This window comes from Aotus nancymaae, unplaced genomic scaffold (genome assembly GCF_030222135.1).
Source record: "Aotus nancymaae isolate 86718 unplaced genomic scaffold, 86718_ANA_hifiasm-v0.15.2.pri h1tg000081l, whole genome shotgun sequence".
Taxonomy (NCBI): domain Eukaryota; kingdom Metazoa; phylum Chordata; class Mammalia; order Primates; family Aotidae; genus Aotus; species Aotus nancymaae.
The window spans coordinates 2235431-2256012 of record NW_026988496.1 but is presented as its reverse complement, the minus strand read 5'-3'; the positions used below and the strand labels follow the sequence as shown (position 1 = coordinate 2256012).

General features: G+C 50.6%; 1 protein-coding gene and 1 non-coding gene across 6 annotated transcripts in view; both read left to right on the top strand.

The window, feature by feature from the left end:
* Positions 1–844: 844 nt before the first annotated feature.
* Positions 845–20582, top strand: part of DLG3 (discs large MAGUK scaffold protein 3) — a 63841-nt gene continuing 44103 nt past the window's right edge. For 2 of the 5 annotated variants that reach the window (XM_012475043.2, XM_012475042.2), the window contains exons 1-9: positions 1203–1559; positions 4893–4943; positions 5338–5462; positions 5663–5832; positions 6143–6279; positions 6618–6762; positions 7530–7689; positions 9294–9450; positions 9785–9887. In XM_012475043.2, the coding sequence (XP_012330466.1) occupies positions 1203–1559; positions 4893–4943; positions 5338–5462; positions 5663–5832; positions 6143–6279; positions 6618–6762; positions 7530–7689; positions 9294–9450; positions 9785–9887 (1405 nt within the window). Of the gene's footprint in view, positions 1560–3576; positions 3633–4892; positions 4944–5337; positions 5463–5662; positions 5833–6142; positions 6280–6617; positions 6763–7529; positions 7690–7948; positions 8410–9293; positions 9451–9784; positions 9888–20582 lie in introns of those variants that run through there. The other 3 variants (XM_012475044.2, XM_012475045.2, XM_012475046.2) reach the window with 3 other exon arrangements.
* LOC135271562 (U4 spliceosomal RNA) lies at positions 6858–7000 on the top strand. The gene has a single exon (XR_010339687.1). It is a non-coding gene; the product is annotated as a U4 spliceosomal RNA (small nuclear RNA).

Below are 20582 nucleotides of genomic sequence, written 5' to 3'. Positions count from 1 at the left end.
CTTGAACGTCATCCTTCCTCCATTCCCCCAACAAGCTGAGCCAGAAGAGGGTAAGGAGACACCCTTGGACAAGTATTCCTAAGCTCTATTCCAGACCCACAGAAGGGTTTCTCCCACTTCAAATCCCTTCTTACCTTTTCACCTGTCCTGGACTCTTGTCTTGATATCCTGAAGTTCCTTCCCCCATCACAACCATGCAGGGGTGGAGTGGAGGAAATAGGGGTTTGTGGGCCAGGGATAAGGACTTAAGCTTTCTGTTAATCCCTGTTCTAGGGTTGAGTCCCTTACTGGTGATGGTAGAAGGTCAAGTGTGAGGTCACAGTAATTTCAGGGCCTAGAGATTGAGAGAACAATAGTCTTGTGGAGGAGGCATTGACAGGACGGTGGGCCTCATATGCTGCCTTCTTCCTTGGTCCCCTGTAAGAGAAAGCACCTCCTCAACCTGCTCCAACGTCCCTTCTGTCCATTCTGCTGCTTTGTCTTTACTTCTGGTAGCCCCAGCTCAGAGCAAGCCTGGGGACCCATTGAGCATCTCCCTGCAACTCCCTCTTGGAAGTGGGGTGGGGTGGAGTGGGCAGAGGACTGGCTAAAATTGGGGATATAAGGGCACGAGATCGGGTGCCTGAGCTCTCTGGTGGCCCACGTCCTCTGCCCCCACCCTAGGGCCGACAGTTCCCTAAAGATCGGGGGAGCTGGGGCTGAGCCTGGGGGCGCCACTGCCTCTGTTCCTTTAAGGAGCCGCTGTTTAGCATTCCTGCCGCTGCCGCTGCCGCTGCCGCTGCCTGCCTCTGCGCGCTGATTGGCTGGAATCTACTGAGAAGGGAGCCAGGGAGAGATGCTCTTGACTCCACTCAGATTCATCCTGGGGACCAGAGCAGAAGCGGTCCTCGCAGCACCCAGTCTCTGCTTGGGCTCCCGCTTCTTCTTTGCCGCTGGGCCTCGGCCCAGGAGCCACGACGGGCGACACGGAGCCGCCAGTGCTGGAGGGGGAGCCTTGGGTGCGGGGCAGCGTGGGGGCTGAGGCCCCGGGACGCCCGCCCGGCCCCAGGCCCCGCTCCGCCCGGGCGCCCCCACGGGTGCCCCCCCCTTCTTGGTCCGAGCAGTGTGAGTGTGCCCGGGAGCCCGGCGGCGGCGGCGGCGGTGGCGGCGGCGGCGTGGAAACCGGCGTGGGCTGGGGGGTCCGAGCCGCGGGGGGCAGTGCCATGCACAAGCACCAGCACTGCTGTAAGTGCCCCGAGTGCTATGAGGTGACCCGCCTGGCCGCCCTGCGGCGCCTCGAGCCTCCGGGCTACGGGGACTGGCAGGTCCCCGACCCCTACGGGCCAGGTGGGGGGAACGGGGCCAGCACGGGCTATGGGGGCTACAGCTCCCAGACCTTGCCCTCGCAGGCGGGGGCCACCCCCACCCCTCGCACCAAGGCCAAGCTCATCCCCACCGGCCGGGATGTGGGGCCGGTGCCTCCTAAGCCGGTCCCGGGCAAGAGCACCCCCAAACTCAACGGCAGCGGCCCCAGTTGGTGGCCTGAGTGCACCTGTACCAACCGGGACTGGTATGAGCAGGTATGGACCAGAGGAGGTGGGAGCGGTGGGGCAACCCAGAAGGGCTGGGGAGTAGGGGCCTAGGGGACCGGGGTGCAGTAGGGGTCGCTGGGGCTCCAAGCCTGTGGACCCCGAGCCCTAGCATTGTAGCTGGGCAAAGAGAGGCGGTGGGAAATATGTGGTTCCCTGAGTATGTCTGTTTGGGGGTCTCCATTAGAAGGGGATTGGGAGGAGCCGTGTGTGTCAGGGGGTAAAGGCATGGCGGAGAAGCACATTTTCCTGTGTGGGGGAATTGGGTTTGTCTCAGTGTGGGGGTTTGGCAATGTCTCTGTGTCTGGCAGGGGGCGGGAGGTTCTGCGGGGGCTGTGTGTGGTGTGTGTCTCCACAGGAGGGGAGGAGGGGGCATGGTGCTCTGCGTAGGGGGGACATATGTGTGTGTATGTATGTTGGGGTGTGTGGAGGAAGGCCATGGAGCTGCTGTGAATCCGTGTGGAGGAGCCCATGTGCCCAGCTTGCTGAGCTTCATCCCTCGATGCCATGAGTCCCTCTCCGTCCCAGTCCCTTTGTGTGTGGATGTGCACATGGACATGTGGAGATGTCTCTCTAAATGTGGAGACGTCTCTGTAGGGGAGGCTCCAGGGGTGGCTGTGTTTGTGTGTGTGGCTGCATGTATATGTGTGTGAGCATGTGGCTGCAAGTGTGCACGCGTGTGCCTGGTGTGTGTGTGTGTGTGTGTGTGTGTGTCTGGTGAGAGGCGCTTGACAGGCAAGGAGGGGAGGGGAAGGAGGCGAGAGACACGTCCCAAGCAAGGCTGAGAGGCTGCTGAGAAGGACAGACTCTTTTGTCCAAGCAGCTCTGAAGTGTGTGTGCTGGGGTTGGGGGGGGATTTGAAGGAACTGAAGCAAGCTTCCTGGCTCTAGAGCAGGCATGGTGCCTGGACCCGGCAAGGGGCAGCTGCTCTGGTGCAGGGACTGGCCCCAGTGGGGCATGTCTCCCTTGGGTACCTCCAGATGTGAGAGCGCTTAGCCCCCCAGCCCTGACTTGGCACAGCTTGGGAGCCCCTGGGTGCTGGGCACAACTCCGGCTTCCACTCCCAGCCTAAACTGCCAGCTTAGAAAATGGAAGGAGCATCTGTGGGAGAAGCAGCAAAATGGAGGCTGGGCTGGCAGAGCCAGGTCCCTGGCACGCAAGGCGGAGGGCCTGTCTAGTTATCCGGCTCTGCAGCTCCCAGGGTGGGGAGAGACGAAGAGGAGGCTTTGCTGTCGAGGGCAGGTGATGACTGCCCCAAGCTGGTGACCGTTCTGGCTGCCTCTGTCCTCTGGGGATAGGATGTGCTCTCACTCAGAGGCAAAGGTGGGGACTTCTTGGGTAGAAGAGCCCTCGGTTCTGGCTTTCTGTCTGTCCACGCTTACTGCTTCCCCACATCCCTTGCCTTGGCCTCTTGCCCTCTCCAGCGAGTCCCTCTCTTTCCTTTGCCCCCTCTGTCCCGGAGGCCTTTCCCTTGCAAACACCCTCTTATGCTTGTCCTGCCTGGTTGGGAGACAGGTGCCAATCCCAGGCTGGGCCACTTGGCCAAGGTTTCTTTGCCAGGGCTGATCCCTGGATGGGTCCCGGGCCTGAGAGCAAGGTCCCTGAGTAGGGGTGGGGTGGCGGCTAGAGGGTGGACCACTGGGAACTGGAAGCCTCTGGGTACCAGTTGGGCTGGGCTTGAGGCATGGCTTGTCACATGTGGGAACATATGGTACACCGAATGCACACAAGAGCCACATGGGTGTCCTTTTGCTTGTGTGTCTGTTGCATGGTACTTAAGGCACGTGTGTTGGTTTCGGGTCTCTAAAGAGCCCTCAGTTCTTCCTCCTGAGGTCACAGCCCAGGGTAAGGCTGCAGCTGGAGTCCTCCCACCAACTCCCAGAGCTGCAGGGCCAGCCCAGAAATGGTGGAGGCATGACGAGCTAGTCTCTCCCCGTCTCCTCCTCTCTGCTTCTTGAAGCCAAAGCTGTGTGTGGTGGAGGTGGGATGGGGGGGGCAGAACAGGACATGTGGAGGAGCCCCCACCCTGGTTTCCAGCTCCCCGCTCTGAGGAGGAGGCCAGAGGTAAGGGAAGGGACAGCATAGCCAGAGAAAGGTGGGGGAGGGGTGCCAGGATACCTAGGGAGATTGGCAAGAGGGCTTCTCCAGTCTTGGAGATGAGAGTGGGAGCCAGCAAGCAGGTGCTACTTGTTTGTCCAGAATCACATTTTCACTTGACAAAGGGACACACACATGTCCTGTCTGGGAGGCCATCTCTGCGGGTTGGTCAAATCACCCCTGTGTTTCTGACCCCTTCCCTTGCCTCTTCTCTCATCGCTACTGCATATTGAAGACCACGGACTCTGCTGCCAATCAGTCTGTGGGTCACCAACTTCTCCCTCATGGGGAGTCTTGTCCACCCCGCTCCAGTCCCACCCTTGGTTTTGTCTCTGACTCCTGACCAGATCCCACCCTCGCCCTTTCTGCTGGGAAACACAAAGGGCTCAAGACCAAAAAGTCCCTTGGTAGAAAATGGATTAGGACTTTGACTGCTTTTGCCTATTTGAGGAATTGGGTTCCTGGAGTCCAAGAAGGAGGTGTAGAGTGAAGATTCATGAGGTGCTCTAAAGGAGAGCAACTCTCCTTTTTCCCATGAGCTCTGCTGGGGGACAGGGATGACTGATCAAAGCATCAGTGGCCCTAAGAGCGTATAGTAATGAAAAGAACACCTAGAGATCCCATTGCTCTGCCACTAACTCCCAGTGTGCCCTTAGGCACATCCCATATCCTCTCTGTGCCTCAGTGTCACCTTCTGTCACATGAAGGGGGTTGGACAAGATGATGTCTGCTGTCCTTTCAGTTTGGACACAGTGGGAATCTATGATCCCCAAGTCAGAGAGAACTGTGGTTCAGAAGGGGAGGGGTTCTCTGTCTAGGCCACTGGGTATCCCCTATGGACGCTGGGTGTGGCATGGTTTGCCCTCCATGCTCCATCTCTGCCATCCCCCTTAGGCCAACCCTGCACCCCTCCTAGTGAACCCTGAGGCCCTGAAGCCCAGCCTCTCGGTGAGTGCACCACTGGCTGGCTCAGTCTCAGACAATTGATCTGGGCTAAATGAGCGGCTGGGTTTGGCCTGATATAGTTGGAAGCAAAGCAGGGGTGGGGGGGGTGAGTGGGGAGCGGCCTCTTCCAGATCACCCTGTCCTCATCTGTGGCCAAGAGGTGACCTGGGATGTACTCGGGCTCCTCTACTCTGTGGGAGTAGGGGAGGAGGCAGGTTGACCAAGGGGCAGATGGCTGAGAGGGCAGAGGGCACTAAGGGAACTGCCTGTGTCTCCCTCTAGGTGAATGGCAGCGATGGCATGTTCAAATATGAGGAAATTGTACTTGAGCGGGTGAGTCTGCCAGTGGGGAGAGGCAGAAAGGGGAGGAGAGGGTTGGAGCCAGGAGAGGGGAGACACCTGAATCATGGTTTCAAGACCCATGGGGGGACTTGCATTAAGAGAATGGAGAAACAGTGGCCCTCAGAGGCTGCTTTGATGCATCAATCAATCAACCACTAACAAATATTAATTGACCTTGCTCACTGAGGCCTGGGGAACTGGGAAGGGGATGGGTTTCCCGCAATGGTTAGCAGAGCCTGGTTTTCTGACAAATGTGCCCAGCCTGCCATGACCCCTTCTGAGGCCTGGAGAACTAGCTCTGGGACATAAGGGGAGATAAGGTACCCGGAACTCTCCTTTGTGCCCTCAGAGTGAACAGACTGTGCCTTTCCACCCACTTCTGCAGGGCAACTCTGGCCTGGGCTTCAGTATCGCAGGTGGCATCGACAATCCTCATGTCCCTGATGACCCTGGCATCTTTATTACCAAGATTATCCCTGGTGGAGCAGCTGCCATGGATGGGAGGCTGGGGTGAGATGACCTGGAAGCAGGGTTGTGGGTGGCAGGGACAGGATAGAGATGAGAGGAGGGAGGAGGGCTGGCCTGGCAGGATGACCCTTCCATCAGATCTGAGAGGGGAGGGGACAGAGAAGGGGAGGACAGAAAAGTGGGAGGGAGTCGGAGAGGGGGTGGGGGGGCACAGTGTCATGCCTCTCGGGCTTCCCCCACAGGGTGAATGACTGTGTGCTGCGGGTGAATGAGGTGGACGTGTCGGAGGTGGTGCACAGCCGGGCGGTGGAGGCGCTGAAGGAGGCAGGCCCTGTGGTGCGATTGGTGGTGCGGAGGCGACAGCCCCCACCTGAGACCATCATGGAGGTCAATCTGCTCAAAGGGCCCAAAGGTGCGGCCCTCCAGGTTCCTGTGCTCTAGTCAGAGCCCTAGGCCCCAGATCCCACCTGGCCCCATAGTGAATTGGAAGAGAATGGCCTTGCTCCTTGCCTGACTTCCCCCTGTCCCAACTCACGGCCTGCTTTTTAGACCTCAGGCCTCACCCTTACTCATCTTGGGATGGCAGCTTAGCATTTGGGATTCCCCTGGGGAGCTTCTGTGGGGCCAGTGTGTTGGCTGCGGGAGGGGGCTTAGATTTGGGATCAACAACACTTTAACCTCTCCTTGTGGCCCTCTCCCACCCCCTGCTGGCTCCTGCTTAGGCTTGGGTTTCAGCATTGCTGGGGGCATTGGCAACCAGCACATCCCAGGAGACAACAGCATCTACATCACCAAGATCATTGAGGGGGGTGCTGCTCAGAAGGATGGACGCCTACAGATCGGGGACCGGCTGCTGGCGGTGAGACAGACTTCACGGGGATGCCCAAATTGTAGGGTAGGGAGGAGGAGCTCCAGCACCCCTCACTCCGCCTAAACCTCACTCAGGGATGAGGCATCATGGGGGAATTTCAAGAGTTATCATCTGTGTTGTGTTTGCCCAGACTCAAAGACCCTACTTCTTTCTGTGGCTGGGGTCCCCTCACTTGCCCTATCCCCTACCTCCTGCTTCTGCTCCTCACAGCACTATACTTGGGCCTCTGTTAACACTGTTGAATTTCACTGAAAGGGCATCCCTCAGATTCCCTGGAGAAGCCTCTCCCTCTCCCAAGTCCCACCCTGAGGCTTTTCCTCTTCTAGGTGAACAACACCAATCTGCAGGATGTGAGGCATGAGGAAGCTGTGGCCTCACTGAAGAACACATCTGATATGGTGTATTTGAAGGTGGCCAAGCCAGGTAGCCTTCACCTCAATGACATGTATGCTCCCCCGGACTACGCCAGCAGTACGTATTCATCAGCCCCTGTCCCTGAACTAAAGCTCTGTCCCCTGGTTTCTGGAGGGGAAGAAGTTCATACCCCTTGTTAAGGGAGAGCAAGCAGCTTTGCTCAGTGGTGGCATCATAGCAGCCAATAAAGTTTATCTGAGCGCCATTATTGCTAATTGAAAACTTTGCTCAGTACCCTACCATGAAGACTTGCCATAGAGTTAGTATTGGCAATTTTTGACAATTTCTACAGAGAGTGAATTTTAAAAAGAGGAGAGAGAGAAGCTGCAGAGGATAGTGCTCAAAGCTGAGTCCAAATCCCAGCTCTGTCCCTCAGAGCTGGTGCCCTTGGACAAGTCCCTTTCACCGGTCTTTTGTTTCCTCTTTGGCAAAAGGGAGTTAACGATGTATGTGCTGCCTTCCTCATAGGACTGCTGCAAGGATCAAATGAGATCATGGACGAGAAAGCCCTTGGAAAACTGTATTAGGCTATAGAGATGTGAGGGATTATTATTAGTCACACCTCTAGTCATGCCTTTCTTTGTAGACTGCCTTGACTTCAGCTCTTTCTAAGACTCACAGGAGTGAGCCAAGGATTTAGAAAGGGACTGCGGAGGAGGAACCCTGGGTGGCAGGTGGATGGAGTGGGGAGGTGCGGCCTGAGGAATCAGCATCCCTTGGTCTCTTTTGCACCTGAATGGAGGTGTGGGGGAAAGTCCTTGGAGGGGTTTGGGGAACCTGCCTGGACCAGTCTCTGAACTTTTCTCTCCCTTTCTTGATTCCAGCTTTTACTGCCTTGGCTGACAACCACATAAGCCATAATTCCAGCCTGGGTTATCTCGGGGCTGTGGAGAGCAAGGTCAGCTACCCTGCTCCTCCTCAGGTTCCCCCCACCCGCTACTCTCCTATTCCCAGGCACATGCTGGCTGAGGAGGACTTCACCAGGTAAGACCACCCCGCCAACACCCCATTCAATCTACCCATGAGTGGGGGAGGGGAGGAATCCGTTTCTGGCCGGCAACAGCCTTCTTTGTAGTATGGCAAAGAGGATAAGGCCCTCATCACTCCCGGCTTTGGGATCAGAGGCCCTCTCTCAGGCCTTGGGGACCTAGAGAAGGACAGAGGTGACTGCAGAGACAAGTTCTACCATCAGGGGGAGTGCCAAGTGAGTGGCCCCGGTCCAAAAGTGCAGATAAAGGATGGGGTGGAGCGTTTAGGGGGCTGAGGAGGTGAGGGCAGCAGAGTTTCCTGTCCTGAGGTAGTTGCAGCCTTCTGTGCTGCAACCATTTCAAATTAGAAAAGAGAGCAGTTCAGTCGGTGGGGTTGGCGGGACTCTGACCGGCCTGGTGGCCTCGCCGGCAACTGTCCCGCCCCACTGGCGGCGGCGGCGGCGGCGGCTGCGCGGGGCCTGGAACTGGTCGGGCCGGCCGGGGTTCCGGGGGACAGGTTTGCAGGGTGGGGCCCCGGAGGCTGGCGGGCAGGCAGCAGTGGAGCCGGAAGGGTAGGCGGCCGGGTGAGAGTCAGAGGAGCTATGGAGAGGGCCCTCAAGTTCTCGGGCTCCGGCTTGGCCATGGGCTTGGGCTCCGCCTCGGCCTCGGCCTGGAGGAGGGCTTCGCAGAGGTGGGCCTGGCCGCTCCGCTCCCTGCGGCCCGGAGGGGATGCCAGGTAGGAGTGGAGGACTAGGAGCAAGAGCATCCGGGACTCAGGGAGGGAGCCTCGCCCCTGAGACTGGGAGCAGAAAGGAGGAATCTTGCTTGGGGCTTTGGGCTTCTCCGAGGAAAGATGCTTGTAACAAGTGAAGGCAGTGGGCCGGGAACGTGCGCTGGGAGTTGGGCTGATGACACTGTGACCTTTTACGGAGGGCTTCCTTAGATGTGGTTAGTTTTGCTCGCATTTTTCATGTACTTGTCTGCTCTCTTCAGTTTGGCTTCTAAACTCCTTTTGGGGACCTGGAGTCCCCCTAAGAGCCCAGGCGCTGCAACCCCCTGTGGCTACATAGTGTTAGCTGCTGATTAAATATGTTGTTGGGGCAGCAGATAGGAGGGGTCATAGCTGATGGGTGGAATTTTGAGTCTGCAGAAGAGTATCTGTGAAGTAAGTGTGCACATCCTGTGGGTGGTGAGTGCAATCAACCCCAGGGTGACTGCACACCCCTAACTGCTTCCTCTTCTTGTGGCCCAGGGTCCATCACACAGGTTGGTAGGATAGCAGAATCTGGGAAGAAAGAGGACCGACCAGTGAATGGGCTCTGAGATTTGGTCTCTGGAGTTCAGGGTAGGGATTTGTTGACCTGAGAGAGTAGGGGACTGTCCACTGGGAAGTTGACTGCAAGCCCTCAGGAAGAAGGGAGGGAAGAGGAACTGAAACTTGGCACCTGACAGAACAGCAGCCAAGCAGGTTTCAGGAGACAAAGGGAGGCTCAGGGTATCATACATAGGGAACCACGTCCTTACTCCCTACAGCAAGTATGGACCTTGTTCCAGGCTGGCCCTCAAAGTACAACAGTTCATGTCTACCTAGTCCTGACTCCTCCACTCCTTTCCCACCAGAGAGCCTCGCAAGATCATCCTGCACAAAGGCTCCACAGGCCTGGGCTTCAACATCGTAGGAGGAGAGGATGGAGAAGGCATTTTTGTTTCCTTCATCCTGGCAGGAGGCCCAGCTGACCTGAGTGGGGAGCTGCGCAGGGGAGACCGGATCTTATCGGTGAGGAGACAAAGGAGAGGTGGGAGTATGGGAACTGTGCCAGTCTAAAATGGAGACTGGGAGTCCTTCCTCCGAGGAATGCTTCTTGAGATGAGGCGACGGCTAAGGACTGGAGAAAACTTACCTTGTTTTTATAGACATCCTGAGTGAGTGACAGGGTCCAGGACCAGAGTTATCTTTGCGGAGGAAATGAATGCCTCTTAGATCTTAAGGCTGACTGGCATTCGACCTTCATGAAGATAATTATTACAGTAGAGTTACTCCTCCCAACTACTAGTGCAGAGGACCCCCTTTCTTGCTTTTGGGGTGGCTCACAGCTTCTCTCTTTGGACAGGTGAATGGAGTGAACCTGAGGAATGCAACTCATGAGCAGGCTGCAGCTGCTCTGAAACGGGCCGGCCAGTCAGTCACCATCGTGGCCCAGTACAGACCTGAAGGTAGGAGAAGCGAAGGTGGGAAGAGGTAATGTGGGGGAGTGAGACTTACCCTATTATGTGTTGGCTTTTTGCCATCCTAGGTAACAAAGCCACTTGACCGGGTCCCTTCTACCCTAGGGCAGTAACCTCTTCCTCTGTCCTTTTCCTTCTGAATAGGGGTTGGTTTGGGCGGCTTGGAAGCATCAATTAAGGCTGTGCTCAGAGCCTGCAGGTGAGGGCTGCAGTTCAGGAGAAGGCCAGTAGTGGGCAGCAGCCTACGGGAAGCAGCATCCCAAGATTAGGGCGACTGGAAAAAGGGGTGGGGGCGGAGGGCTCACAAGAGAAGACTGGGAACTGTGTGCCCTGGAAGAGGAGAGCAGCTCTTGGTTACAAGGACCTCAAGTAGAAGAGATCCGACCTCTTAAGAGATCTTGAGCCAAAGCTCTGTGACCCCTACTCCACTCCCCTCTTCTAAAAGACTGAAAGACCCGTAAGCGCGCTGAAAAGGTGATACTAAGCCCTTGGGTTAGGCGATCTGGGGTCGACTCCCTCCCCTCCGGGGGGCCTTCTTTGTATTCTCTGTGAGCAGTCCTTGGCTGGGGCGAATGGGTGGGGCTGGTCATACGAATAAAGGCGTTTGATTGGCTGGGGCCAACCGAGGCCCAGGTGCCGAGGTGAGCCGCGGGAAGGCGCGCCCTAGCCTGCGGGCCGGCGGAGTGGTCATTGGCCGGCTGAGCGCGGCCTCCAGCCGCCTGCCCCGCCCCCTGACCCAGGCGGAGGGCGGCGGGCGCCCCTCCTTCTCCCACTCGCGCGCCTCAGGCGTCTCCTCCTCCTCCTCCTCCCTCCTCCCCCTCCTGTCTCCTCCCCTCCTCCCGCGCGCCCCGCTTTGTGTCCGTGGTCTCCCGCGCGGGACGGAGGGACCGGCCGGAGCTGGCGCTTTCTCAGCACTAGACCTGGACTCTAACCCGGCGCCAGGTGAGGTGGGGCGGACGGGGGTCAGGCCCCCTCGCAGTCCCCCTAACCTCTCTACAGCTCTGTTCTCAGCCTCTTTTCCAACACTGCGTCCCCCAACTCTGCCCTCTCCCCCGAATGCCTTCGTCGCGTGCCCCCAACCTCCTTTTGAGACCCTCCTCAAGGCCCCTCGGAGCGCCGCGCGGGGCTCAGACCCCGCTCACCCCACACTGGGCCCAGTCTGGCCTTCACCTCTTGGCCACCACCTCTCTCCCACCGCGAGCTGTGTCCCCTTCTCGCCCCAGGGCCTCCGTCCTGTCGCAGCCCCCTTCCTGCCGGCTGCTGCGCCCCTAAGCAGCTCCCTAATCCCTTGCCCCAGAGGAATTTTCTAAATCTTCCCCTCCCCCGACACGCATTTCTCCACCCAACCTGGCCACCTCTGGGAACAGCCGCGACCGGCTTGGTATTCTGCCCCCTCCCTTTTGTTTGCTAGGGATTCGTACCATTCCCGACTTCTTTCGCCTCCCCCTCCCCTTTGTCCCCTAGGGCTGCAGCGCCTGGGCTCCTGGGACACCAAGGCCCTGTGGGCCGGTTACTAAGGTGGAGGAAGGGACTGACCTCTCCCTGGCAGGTGCTCTAGTTCCGCGATGAGAAGGGGAGCGGCTGGGAGCCCTGTAAGCCAAGCCTAGAGGGATTGAAAGCGCCTACCTTTGTCCTTTCCGTTCCCCTCCCCCCATGTTCCTTCACTGCCTCAAGAGCCTGAAGGGAAAGAAGAGAGGGCCTGCGACCTTTTCCGCGAGGCTCTTCTGATCGGGGACAAAAGTGTAGGGAAGTAACTCACCGGAGAAAGAGCTTGTTGGTCTGAGGTAATGGGAAAGAGGGATGCAAATGGACACTTTGGGTCATTTCTCTCCTTGTTTGGTTTTCAGCTTACTGATGGGGAATGCACCTTAAGGTTATTGTTTTTTTATGATTTATGTGTGTGCTGTTCGCTTTCCAGTACAGAGCTAACCGTCTGGTTTTTATTAGCAACTAATATTTATGCATCTCATGCCCACAACTTAGACAACACAGGTTCTGCAAATAAATGGTTTTTCTTGCATATTTGTGTGTGTATGTTGTAGGACAAATTGATGTTTCTTTCGGTTTTGCTCTCTGATGTTGGGCACATGGAAACAATACTGTGAATGTGTGTGGTGGGGGTATGCTGGAAACTAGTGACTACATATTTCTATGAATTGTTGGGGAATGCAGCTGGTTTGCATAAAAAGCTGCAAGTTGTCCAGGGTAAGGGGATTCCTGCAGTGTTTATTGATCTCTGAGCAGATTTCTGAGAGTTCATAATGTAGGTTGAGGTGCTGTCTTATGCTAATTCTTTCTACCACTTGCCAAACAAGGCCTTTCTTCTCTTAGGATTTAGGTGAACCACTATTGTGAAGGCTCTGCCACCTCAATCAATCTTACTTCCTCCTTTGGTTTGGTAAATCCAGCAAGTCCCCAACACGCAAAAGGTTTTTTTTTTCCCTTTGAAAACAGATGCCTGGAGACTGGTACGGAGGGACTGTCAAGCATTCTGTGTTGGACTCTAAATTTTCTTTGAAAAAGTGCTAGTTTTTAAAAATAAGGACTCCATGTTGATCAATTTATAAATAAGTGTGGTTCTTCAGAGGATTTGCATCATGGTGGGTATTTACAAAATTAATAATCCAAATATATGTATGTGGGTTGGCAAGAGACTTCTCATGTGATTGGCCAAGTAAGTGTTCATTATTTGGATTTTTTTTCACATGAATGTGAGACCTGGAAAGTATTAAGTGGCCCAATTCCTCATTGGAAATACTGAAACAGTGACAAGAGAGCCAAGACATAACTTGCCTAAGAAGGGAAAGTTGCCGAGGGTCAGCATCAGAGGGTCAGCAATTAGTTTAATCCTGAGGTCTACCAGTTGGGACAGACCATGCTTGTGAACACCTGAGGAACCTAACACCTAGTTAACAGTGGAGGAGCAGCCGGGTGTGGTGGCTCACGACTGTAATCCCACCACTTTGGGAGGCCAGGCTGGTGGGTCACTAGGTCAGGAGTTCAAGACCAGCCTGGCCAACGTAGTGAAACCCCATCTCTACTAAAAAATATAAAAAAATAGCCAGGTGTGGTGGTGGGTGCCTATAATACCAGCTACTCGGAAGGCTGAGGCAGGAGAATCGCTTGAACCTGAGAAGCGGAGGTTGCAGTGAGCCGAGATCATGCCATTGCACTTCAGCCGGGGCAACAGTGCAAGACTCTGTCACAAAAAAAAAAAAAAAAAGTGGAGGAGCAACGGGAAGGAGACTGGGGAAATAACAGGAGAGACTAGGAAAAGGGTGATGGAAAGAAAGATGGATGTTAAAGGGAACGTTAAAGTGATCTCCATGGTGGCCTCTGAGGCACCCTTGCCAAACCAGTGCAGTCTGTACCTAGATAGCCTTTAGCATGAGAGCTTAAAAAAATAGGTTTGACTAATTAGAACAATCAGAGTAAGACAATTGTTCTCTCTTTTAAAATGGTGTTATTGAGATATAAGTCATTTATCATGAAATTCTCTCATTGAGGTATATACTTCAGTGGCTTTTAGGTATAGTTGTGCCTCCATCACCACAGTAAGTTTTAAAACTTTTTTTGTGTGTGCGCAAGACAGGGTCAGGTTCTGTTGCCCAGGCTGGAGTGCAGTAGTGCAACCTCTGCCACTCAGGCTCAAGCCGTCCTCCCACCTCAGCCTCCTAAGTAGCTGGGACTACAGATGTACGCCTTCACGCCTGGCTAATTTTTGTATTTTTTGTAGAGATGGGGTTTCACCATGTTGTCCAGGCTGGGCTTAAACTCCTATACTCAAGCATTCTTCCTGCCTCGGCCTCCCAAAGTGCTGGGATTACAGGTGTGAGCCACCATGCCCAGCCTAAATTTTGTATTTTTAGTAGAGATGGGGTTTCACCATGTTGCCCAGGCTGGTCTTGAACTCCTGAGCTCAAGTGATCCACCCTCCTCAGGCTCCCAAAGTGCTGGGATTACAGGCATGAGCCATCGCTTCTGACCTAGAACATTTTCATTACCCCTCTTCTTTTAATACATAAAAGGTGTGCAAGCATTGGAAAGATGAGGGTTAGGACAATTGCTTCCTAATGTTTCTCCCCTGGACACTTAAAGGCTGGTGGCAACTTGAGAATGCGCTAACCATGAGATTCTTTTTTTTATTTGTTAATTTATTTACAGAGACAGGTTTCACTATGTTGCCCAGGCTGGCCTCGAACTCCTGGCTCAAGTGGTTCTCCCACCTTGACCTCCCAAAGCACTGGGATTATAGGCGTGAGCCATAGTGCCCAGCCAAGATTCTTTCATATATCTGGTTTGCTTAATGTGGGTTTAACCCATAATGAAGTATAGGAACCGTGTCTTTCTATTTGAAATTTGTATTGTGCCTAGCATGGGTGCTTTACAGGTGTTTTTATGATGAGGCTTTGGAAAATATTAAAATAGAAATAGAATTGGTAAATGATAAGATAGCACAGTGAGAGATGCTATTTAATGATTTCACTTCTGATTGCTCCAAACGATTGTGGACACAGCAATCCTACCTATTAGCTAAAAATAGCATGATCTTCTTGGACATGTATAATACTGCTTAAAATTCAATTGAAAATTTAAACAACTGGCTCTTGGCAAAGGCTCTCTTACAATCTGTTCTAAAATGAAAAATATTTTTCTGTGACTTGTGGAATTGCCCCACCAAGGGGAGGATGGGTTATGTGTTACAACATTTTGAGATCTCCTACATTTTCCCCGTAGTGACTTTATGTCAACCTCTGTTTATAAACTGAGCTAGTATTTTTCTTGAAAGCCCTTTTGTTTTTAGAGTAGAAACTGATCTCAAAATCAGGAGGTGAGCCAGAAATTGGTCATTAAGGTAGCTAAACTGGGAAATGATCTTTGTGACCAGTCTTTTCGGGAATGTAAATCCAGGCAGGCTTGGGGTACAGGGAGTGAGAGAGAATGAGAGTTTTTCTGTAAGTTATTTTAAGGTGCTGAATAAGCATACTTTTACCATGGAAACACCTTTGGGTAAAGCCTGCAAGAGTTAGAGATCAGTGGTAATAATAACTTGAAAGCATAAAAAGGATATTTTCCCTATAACATTTAAGTAACCATTCCATCTCCCCCTTTTTGAGAATGAAGGATGTAAACATAACTGCTATCCTCTCAGCATGATCTCTCTTAAAAGCACAAAGGTGAGAGTATACACCAAGGCAGGAAATCAAAGTTCTGAAATTCCTATTGCCATCCTAAAAGAAGGCAAGGTAATGAAGAAAGAAAATGATTTCCTATCAACAGCATTTGTATACTGTGAACAATTCGAAGGCAGCTAGTATTACATTTCTCTTTGTGTCTCCAGCATCTAGTATGGAGCCTAGAACATAATTTGTTGACCTGATTATTATCTCTGTTTCAGATACTTTTATAAGCATTAATCTTCAGAATATCCCTGTGGATTAGGTGGTATTATCCCCATTTTACAAATGACAAAAGTGAGGATCAGAGCGGTTGAGTGACTTGCTCAGGGTCACAGAGTCTGTAAGGGACAGAATAAAAGTTTGAGTGCAGATTTCTAGATAACTTGAGTCCAGGGCTTTTGTCACTAGGCCACAACTATCTCCCTACCCAGATACATCTGGCTACAGCAGAAGATATCACTCTGAGACTCTTCAAGTGCCAGAAGCTGTCAACAAATGGAGTAAAAACAGACTCCAAAATCTAAGCTTTTTAGTCTTCATGACCATAAATTCCTGCCCCAAAGGAAGAAGTAACTTGAGGGTAGTTGGCCTGCTGGGAAGCCTGAGGGAGATCCCTTCTCCTGCAGAAGGAAAGTGGATTTAGGAAGACTACCAGAGGATGATACTGTTGAGGGAACCCCAGGAAGAGCCAAAAGATGGGAGTTGGTTTGCCTGACTTAATAGTAAATGTGTGTAGGCTTAAGAATATTAATGGAATAAGCAAGCATTTTTTAATTCTTCAAGTGAAATGGAGTAGTATTTGTCATTCATTTTTTATGACCCTATGTTTCACTCATTTAAGAGTATACTTCAGTGGTTTTTAGAGTGTTCACAGAGTTGTGCAACCATCACCACAATTGATTTTAGAATTTTAATCACCCTAGTACCCTTCAGCTGTCACCCTTCATCTCCCCATCCCCCTCATGCCTAAGCAAGCACTAATCTATTATACTTTCTGTTTCTATGGATTTGCCCATTCTGGACATTGGATATAACTAGATTTATATAATGTGGTCTTTTGTGACTGGCTTCTTTTACTTAGCATAATATTGTCAAGGTTCATCTGTGTTGTACATGTGTCAATACTTCATTCCTTTTTATGGCTGAATAATATGGATTATTCATATATGCATTACCACATTTTGTTTATTATATGGATATATTACATTTCGTTTATCGGTTGATGGACATTTGGGTTATTTTCACTTTTTGGCTATTATGAATAATGCTCTGGGAACATCTGTGTGCACGTTTTTGCATGGACATGTCTATATTTCTCTTGGGTATATATACTTATGAGTGGAACTGCTGGATCATAGGACAACTCTGACCTTTTGTGGAATGGCCAGGCTGCTTTCCACATTTAGGCTGCAACATTTCACATTCTCACCAGTAGTGTGTAAGGGTTCTAATTTATCCATATCATCCCCAACACTTGTTATTGTCAGTCTTTTTGATTTTTGCCATCCTGGCAGGTGTGAAGTGGTATCTAATTGTGATTCTGATTTGCATTTTCCCTGATGGCCAATGTTGTGCATTTTTTCATGTCCTTATTATTTGCTGTTCACTTTTGTTTGGCTTGGTCGCCTGATTTGATTCTCTTGATTCTCTTGGTTCTCTTGATTCTCTCTCTGTTTCCAAATTGACTTGAGAACAGAGCAAACCAACTATGCTATTAGACAACTAGAAAGAACCAGGAAGATAACTACTTCTCACTCTGACTGCTTTGCGTGCTGGAGGGGTTTAAGGCTTTGGGCATAGATAATTTTAGCTTAGGAATGCTGATCTGATAAAAATGGTAGAGCCCTCCCCCCCCTTTTTTTTTTGAGACAGAATCATGTTCTGTCACCCAGGCTGGAGTGCAATGGCGCGATCTTGGCTCACTGCAACCTCTGCCTCCTGGATTCAAGGGATTCACTTCCCTCAGCCTCCCAAGTAGCTGGGATTACCGGCGCCTGCCATCATGCCTGGCTAATTTTCATATTTTTGTAGAGACGAGGTTTCATCATGTTGGCCAGGCTGTTCTTGAACCCCTGACCTCAGGTGATCCGCCTGCCTTGGCCTCCCAAAGTGCTGGGATTACAGGCATGAGCCACTGCACCTGGCCAGGGACCCACCTTTTTAACAAAAAATTGCTGATTGAGATATAATTCACATGCTACAATGCAGTCATTTAAAGTGTACAGCAATTTTTAGAATTTTTAGAGTTGGCAACTGTCACTACAATCAATTTTAGAACATAAGCATCACCCCAAAAAGGAGCCCTGACCCCATTAACAATCACTCCTCATTCCCCCCACAGCCTTAGACAACTACTGATCTACTTTCTGTTTTCATAACGTTGCCTATTCTGGGCAGTTCATATAAATGAAATCATGCAATATGTGGTCTTTTGTGTTTGGCTTCTTTCACTTAGTGTAATATTTTCAAGATTCATGTGTGTTATAACATGTATCAATACTTAGTTCCTTTTTCTTTCTTTCTTTTTTATTTTGAGACAAGAGTCTCACTCTGTCACCCAGGCTGGAGTGCAGTGGCATGATCTCGCCTTACTGCAACCTCCACCTTCCAGGTTCAAGTGATTCTGCTGCCTCAGCCTCCCGAGTAGCTGGGACTACAGATGTGCGCCACCGCACCTGTCTATTTCTTGTATTTTTGGTAGCAACAGAGTTTCACCGTGTTAGCCAGGCTGGTCTCGAGCTTCTGACCTCAGGTGATCCACCCACCTCGGCCTTCCAGCCTCCCAAAGTGCTGGGATTATAGGCATGAGCCACCACGTCCAGCCACTTCATTCCTTTTTATGGCTGAACAATATTTCATCCTATGGTTATGCCACATTTTGCCTATCCATTCTTGAGCTGATGGACATTTGGGTTGTTTCTACCTTTTGACTATTGTGAATACTGCTGCTATGAACATTCATATACAAGTTTTTGTGTGAACATGTTTTCAGTTCTCTTGGATAATATATACCTAGGAGTATAATTGTTGGGTCATAAGGTAACTTAGTGTTTAACATTTTTGAGGAACTGCCAGGCTTTTTCTTAAAGTAGCTACACCCTTTTAGGCCCAGCCCTGTTCTATATACTTAGAAAAAAAATTAAGCTTTCTTTTCAGTGTTGCCCCCTGGAGCTGAACGTCATATGTTTGTGTTTGTTCTTGGCTTTTCTTTATTCCATGTAACCCAAGGACGTGGTGGCTAGATTTAGTAAAGCACTCTGAATTTAGCTGGACAGGTGCTTTCTTGTCTTTGTTAGATGTTTTGAGGCAAAATCCTAGGAGCTTTGGTCCATAAAACATCAGTTCTTCCTGATAGGGTAGAATGGTTAGAATAACAATAATGAGAATGAGTTATTTGTTACTTAATTATAGCTTTTTAGAATTTTTTCTGTTTAATATGTTGCTTGTTGAAATCTTGACTCTGATATTGACACTGTTGCTTTGTTTAAAGCTTTAGTCCTATATTCCACAATAGGGTAGTTGCTTTTTGTAAAACATATTGGTTTCACTCCTTTTATGTAAGACTGTATATATGTATGAAATCTATATGTATAAAAATCTTGGCAGAGGAGCCAATGCCCTGGGTTCTGACTTAAAGTAGCTGAATGATCTTAGACTAGTCAACTTTCCTCTTAGGGACTCAATTTTTTGATCTGTAAAATGAGGAGACTGTGCAAAATGGTCTCTAATGTTTCTTCTAACTCAAATTCTGTGTTAAATAAGTGGAAGTGAGTTGTGAATTCAGTTTACAAATTCCTATTTGTACCTGGACTCTTTTATTTTTTAAATTAGGGATGGGATCTTGCTATGTTGCCCAGGCTAATCTTGAACTCTTGGACTCAAGTGATCCACCCACCTTGGCCTCCCAAAGTGCTGGGATTACAGGAGTGAGCCACTGCACTCAGCCTCTTTTTTTAATTTTAATTTTATTTTTTTTTGTATAGAGACAGGATCTCACTATGTTGCCCAGGCTGATCTTGAACTCCTGGGCTCAAGGAGTCCTTGAGCCTCCGCTTCCCAAAGTGCTGAGGTTACAGGCACCGCACCCAGTAAAGACTTTTATTTTCTTCCTTCTTTCTTTCTTTCTTTTTTTCTCTTTCTTTTTCTTTCCCTCTTTCTCTTTCTCTCTCTCTTTTTCTCTTCCTCTTTTTCTCTCTTCCTCTTTTTCTCTCTTTCTCTCTTCCTTTTTCTCTCTCTCTTTCTTTCTCTCTTTCTTTTTCTCTCTCTGTTTCTCTGTTTCTTTTCTTTTCTTTCCAGTGGTGTGATCATGGCTCACTGTAGCCTCAACCTCCTGAGCTCAAGTGATTCTCTCACCTCAGCCTGCCGAGTAGCTGGGACTACAGGTGCATGCCACCACACTCTGCTAATTTTTGTATTTTTTGTAGAGACTGGGTTTTGTGATGTTGCCGAGGCTGGTCTTGAACTCCTGAGCTCGAGACCACCTCAGCCTCCAACAGTGCTGGGATTATAGGCTTTGAGCCACCACTCCCAGCCAAGACTCACAGAGTCTTGAGCTAGTAACGGTCTTGCTTTTATGAGGGACTTGTCCTCCCCTCTTGAAATGGAGTTTTGTTTGTTTTTTGCTAAATTTAGGTATCTTTAAAAAAGCAGGCTGGGCTCAGTGGCTCATGCCTTTAATTGCAGCACTTCAGGAGGCCGAGGCGAGTGAATCACTTGAGGCCAGGAGTTCGAGACTGGCCTGGCCAACATGGTGAAACCCTCTCTACTAAAAATACAAAATTTAGGCCGGGCGCAGTGGCTCATGCCTGTAATCCCAGCACTTTGGGAGGCCGAGGTGGACGGATCACCTGAGGTCGGGAGTTTGAGACCAGCCTGACCAACATGGAGAAACTTTGTCGCTACTAAAAATACAAAATTAGCCGGGCATGGTGGTAATCTCAGCTACTCGGGAGGCTACTCAGCTACGGGTAATCTCAGCTACTCGAGAGGCTGAGGCAGGAGAATCTCTTGAATCCAGGAGGCAGAGGTTGCATTGAACTGAGATGGTTCCACTGTGCTAAAAAAGCAAAGGCCCTAGAGATTTTGTGATTTTTCTACTTGATGAAATTAAGTGATAAAAAAATTTGAATAGACCAAAAGAAGAAAATTAACATATTTTGTATAAATATGTACATTAGGGATCTAAATAAATGTCCTTTGGATTTTCAAAAAGGAGAGAATTTTTCAATTTTTGGGTCAAATTCCAGGCTAGATTAAGAGTTGTTTTGTAAATATTCAGAAAAAGAAGTGGTGAGCACTAGGAAGTAGTATTGGTTCACCAAGGACAAAAAATGTTTTGTCAGCATCACCAAATTTTCTTGTTGGACAGGGTTACTGGGCTGTAGATTAGGGAAATATGGTAGATGCACTATATCTAGATTTCTGCAAGACATTCACAAAACTTCTTTGGTCTACTTTCGGGTACAGTGGCTGGGTGATAACAGTGATAATATGTTTAACTGGA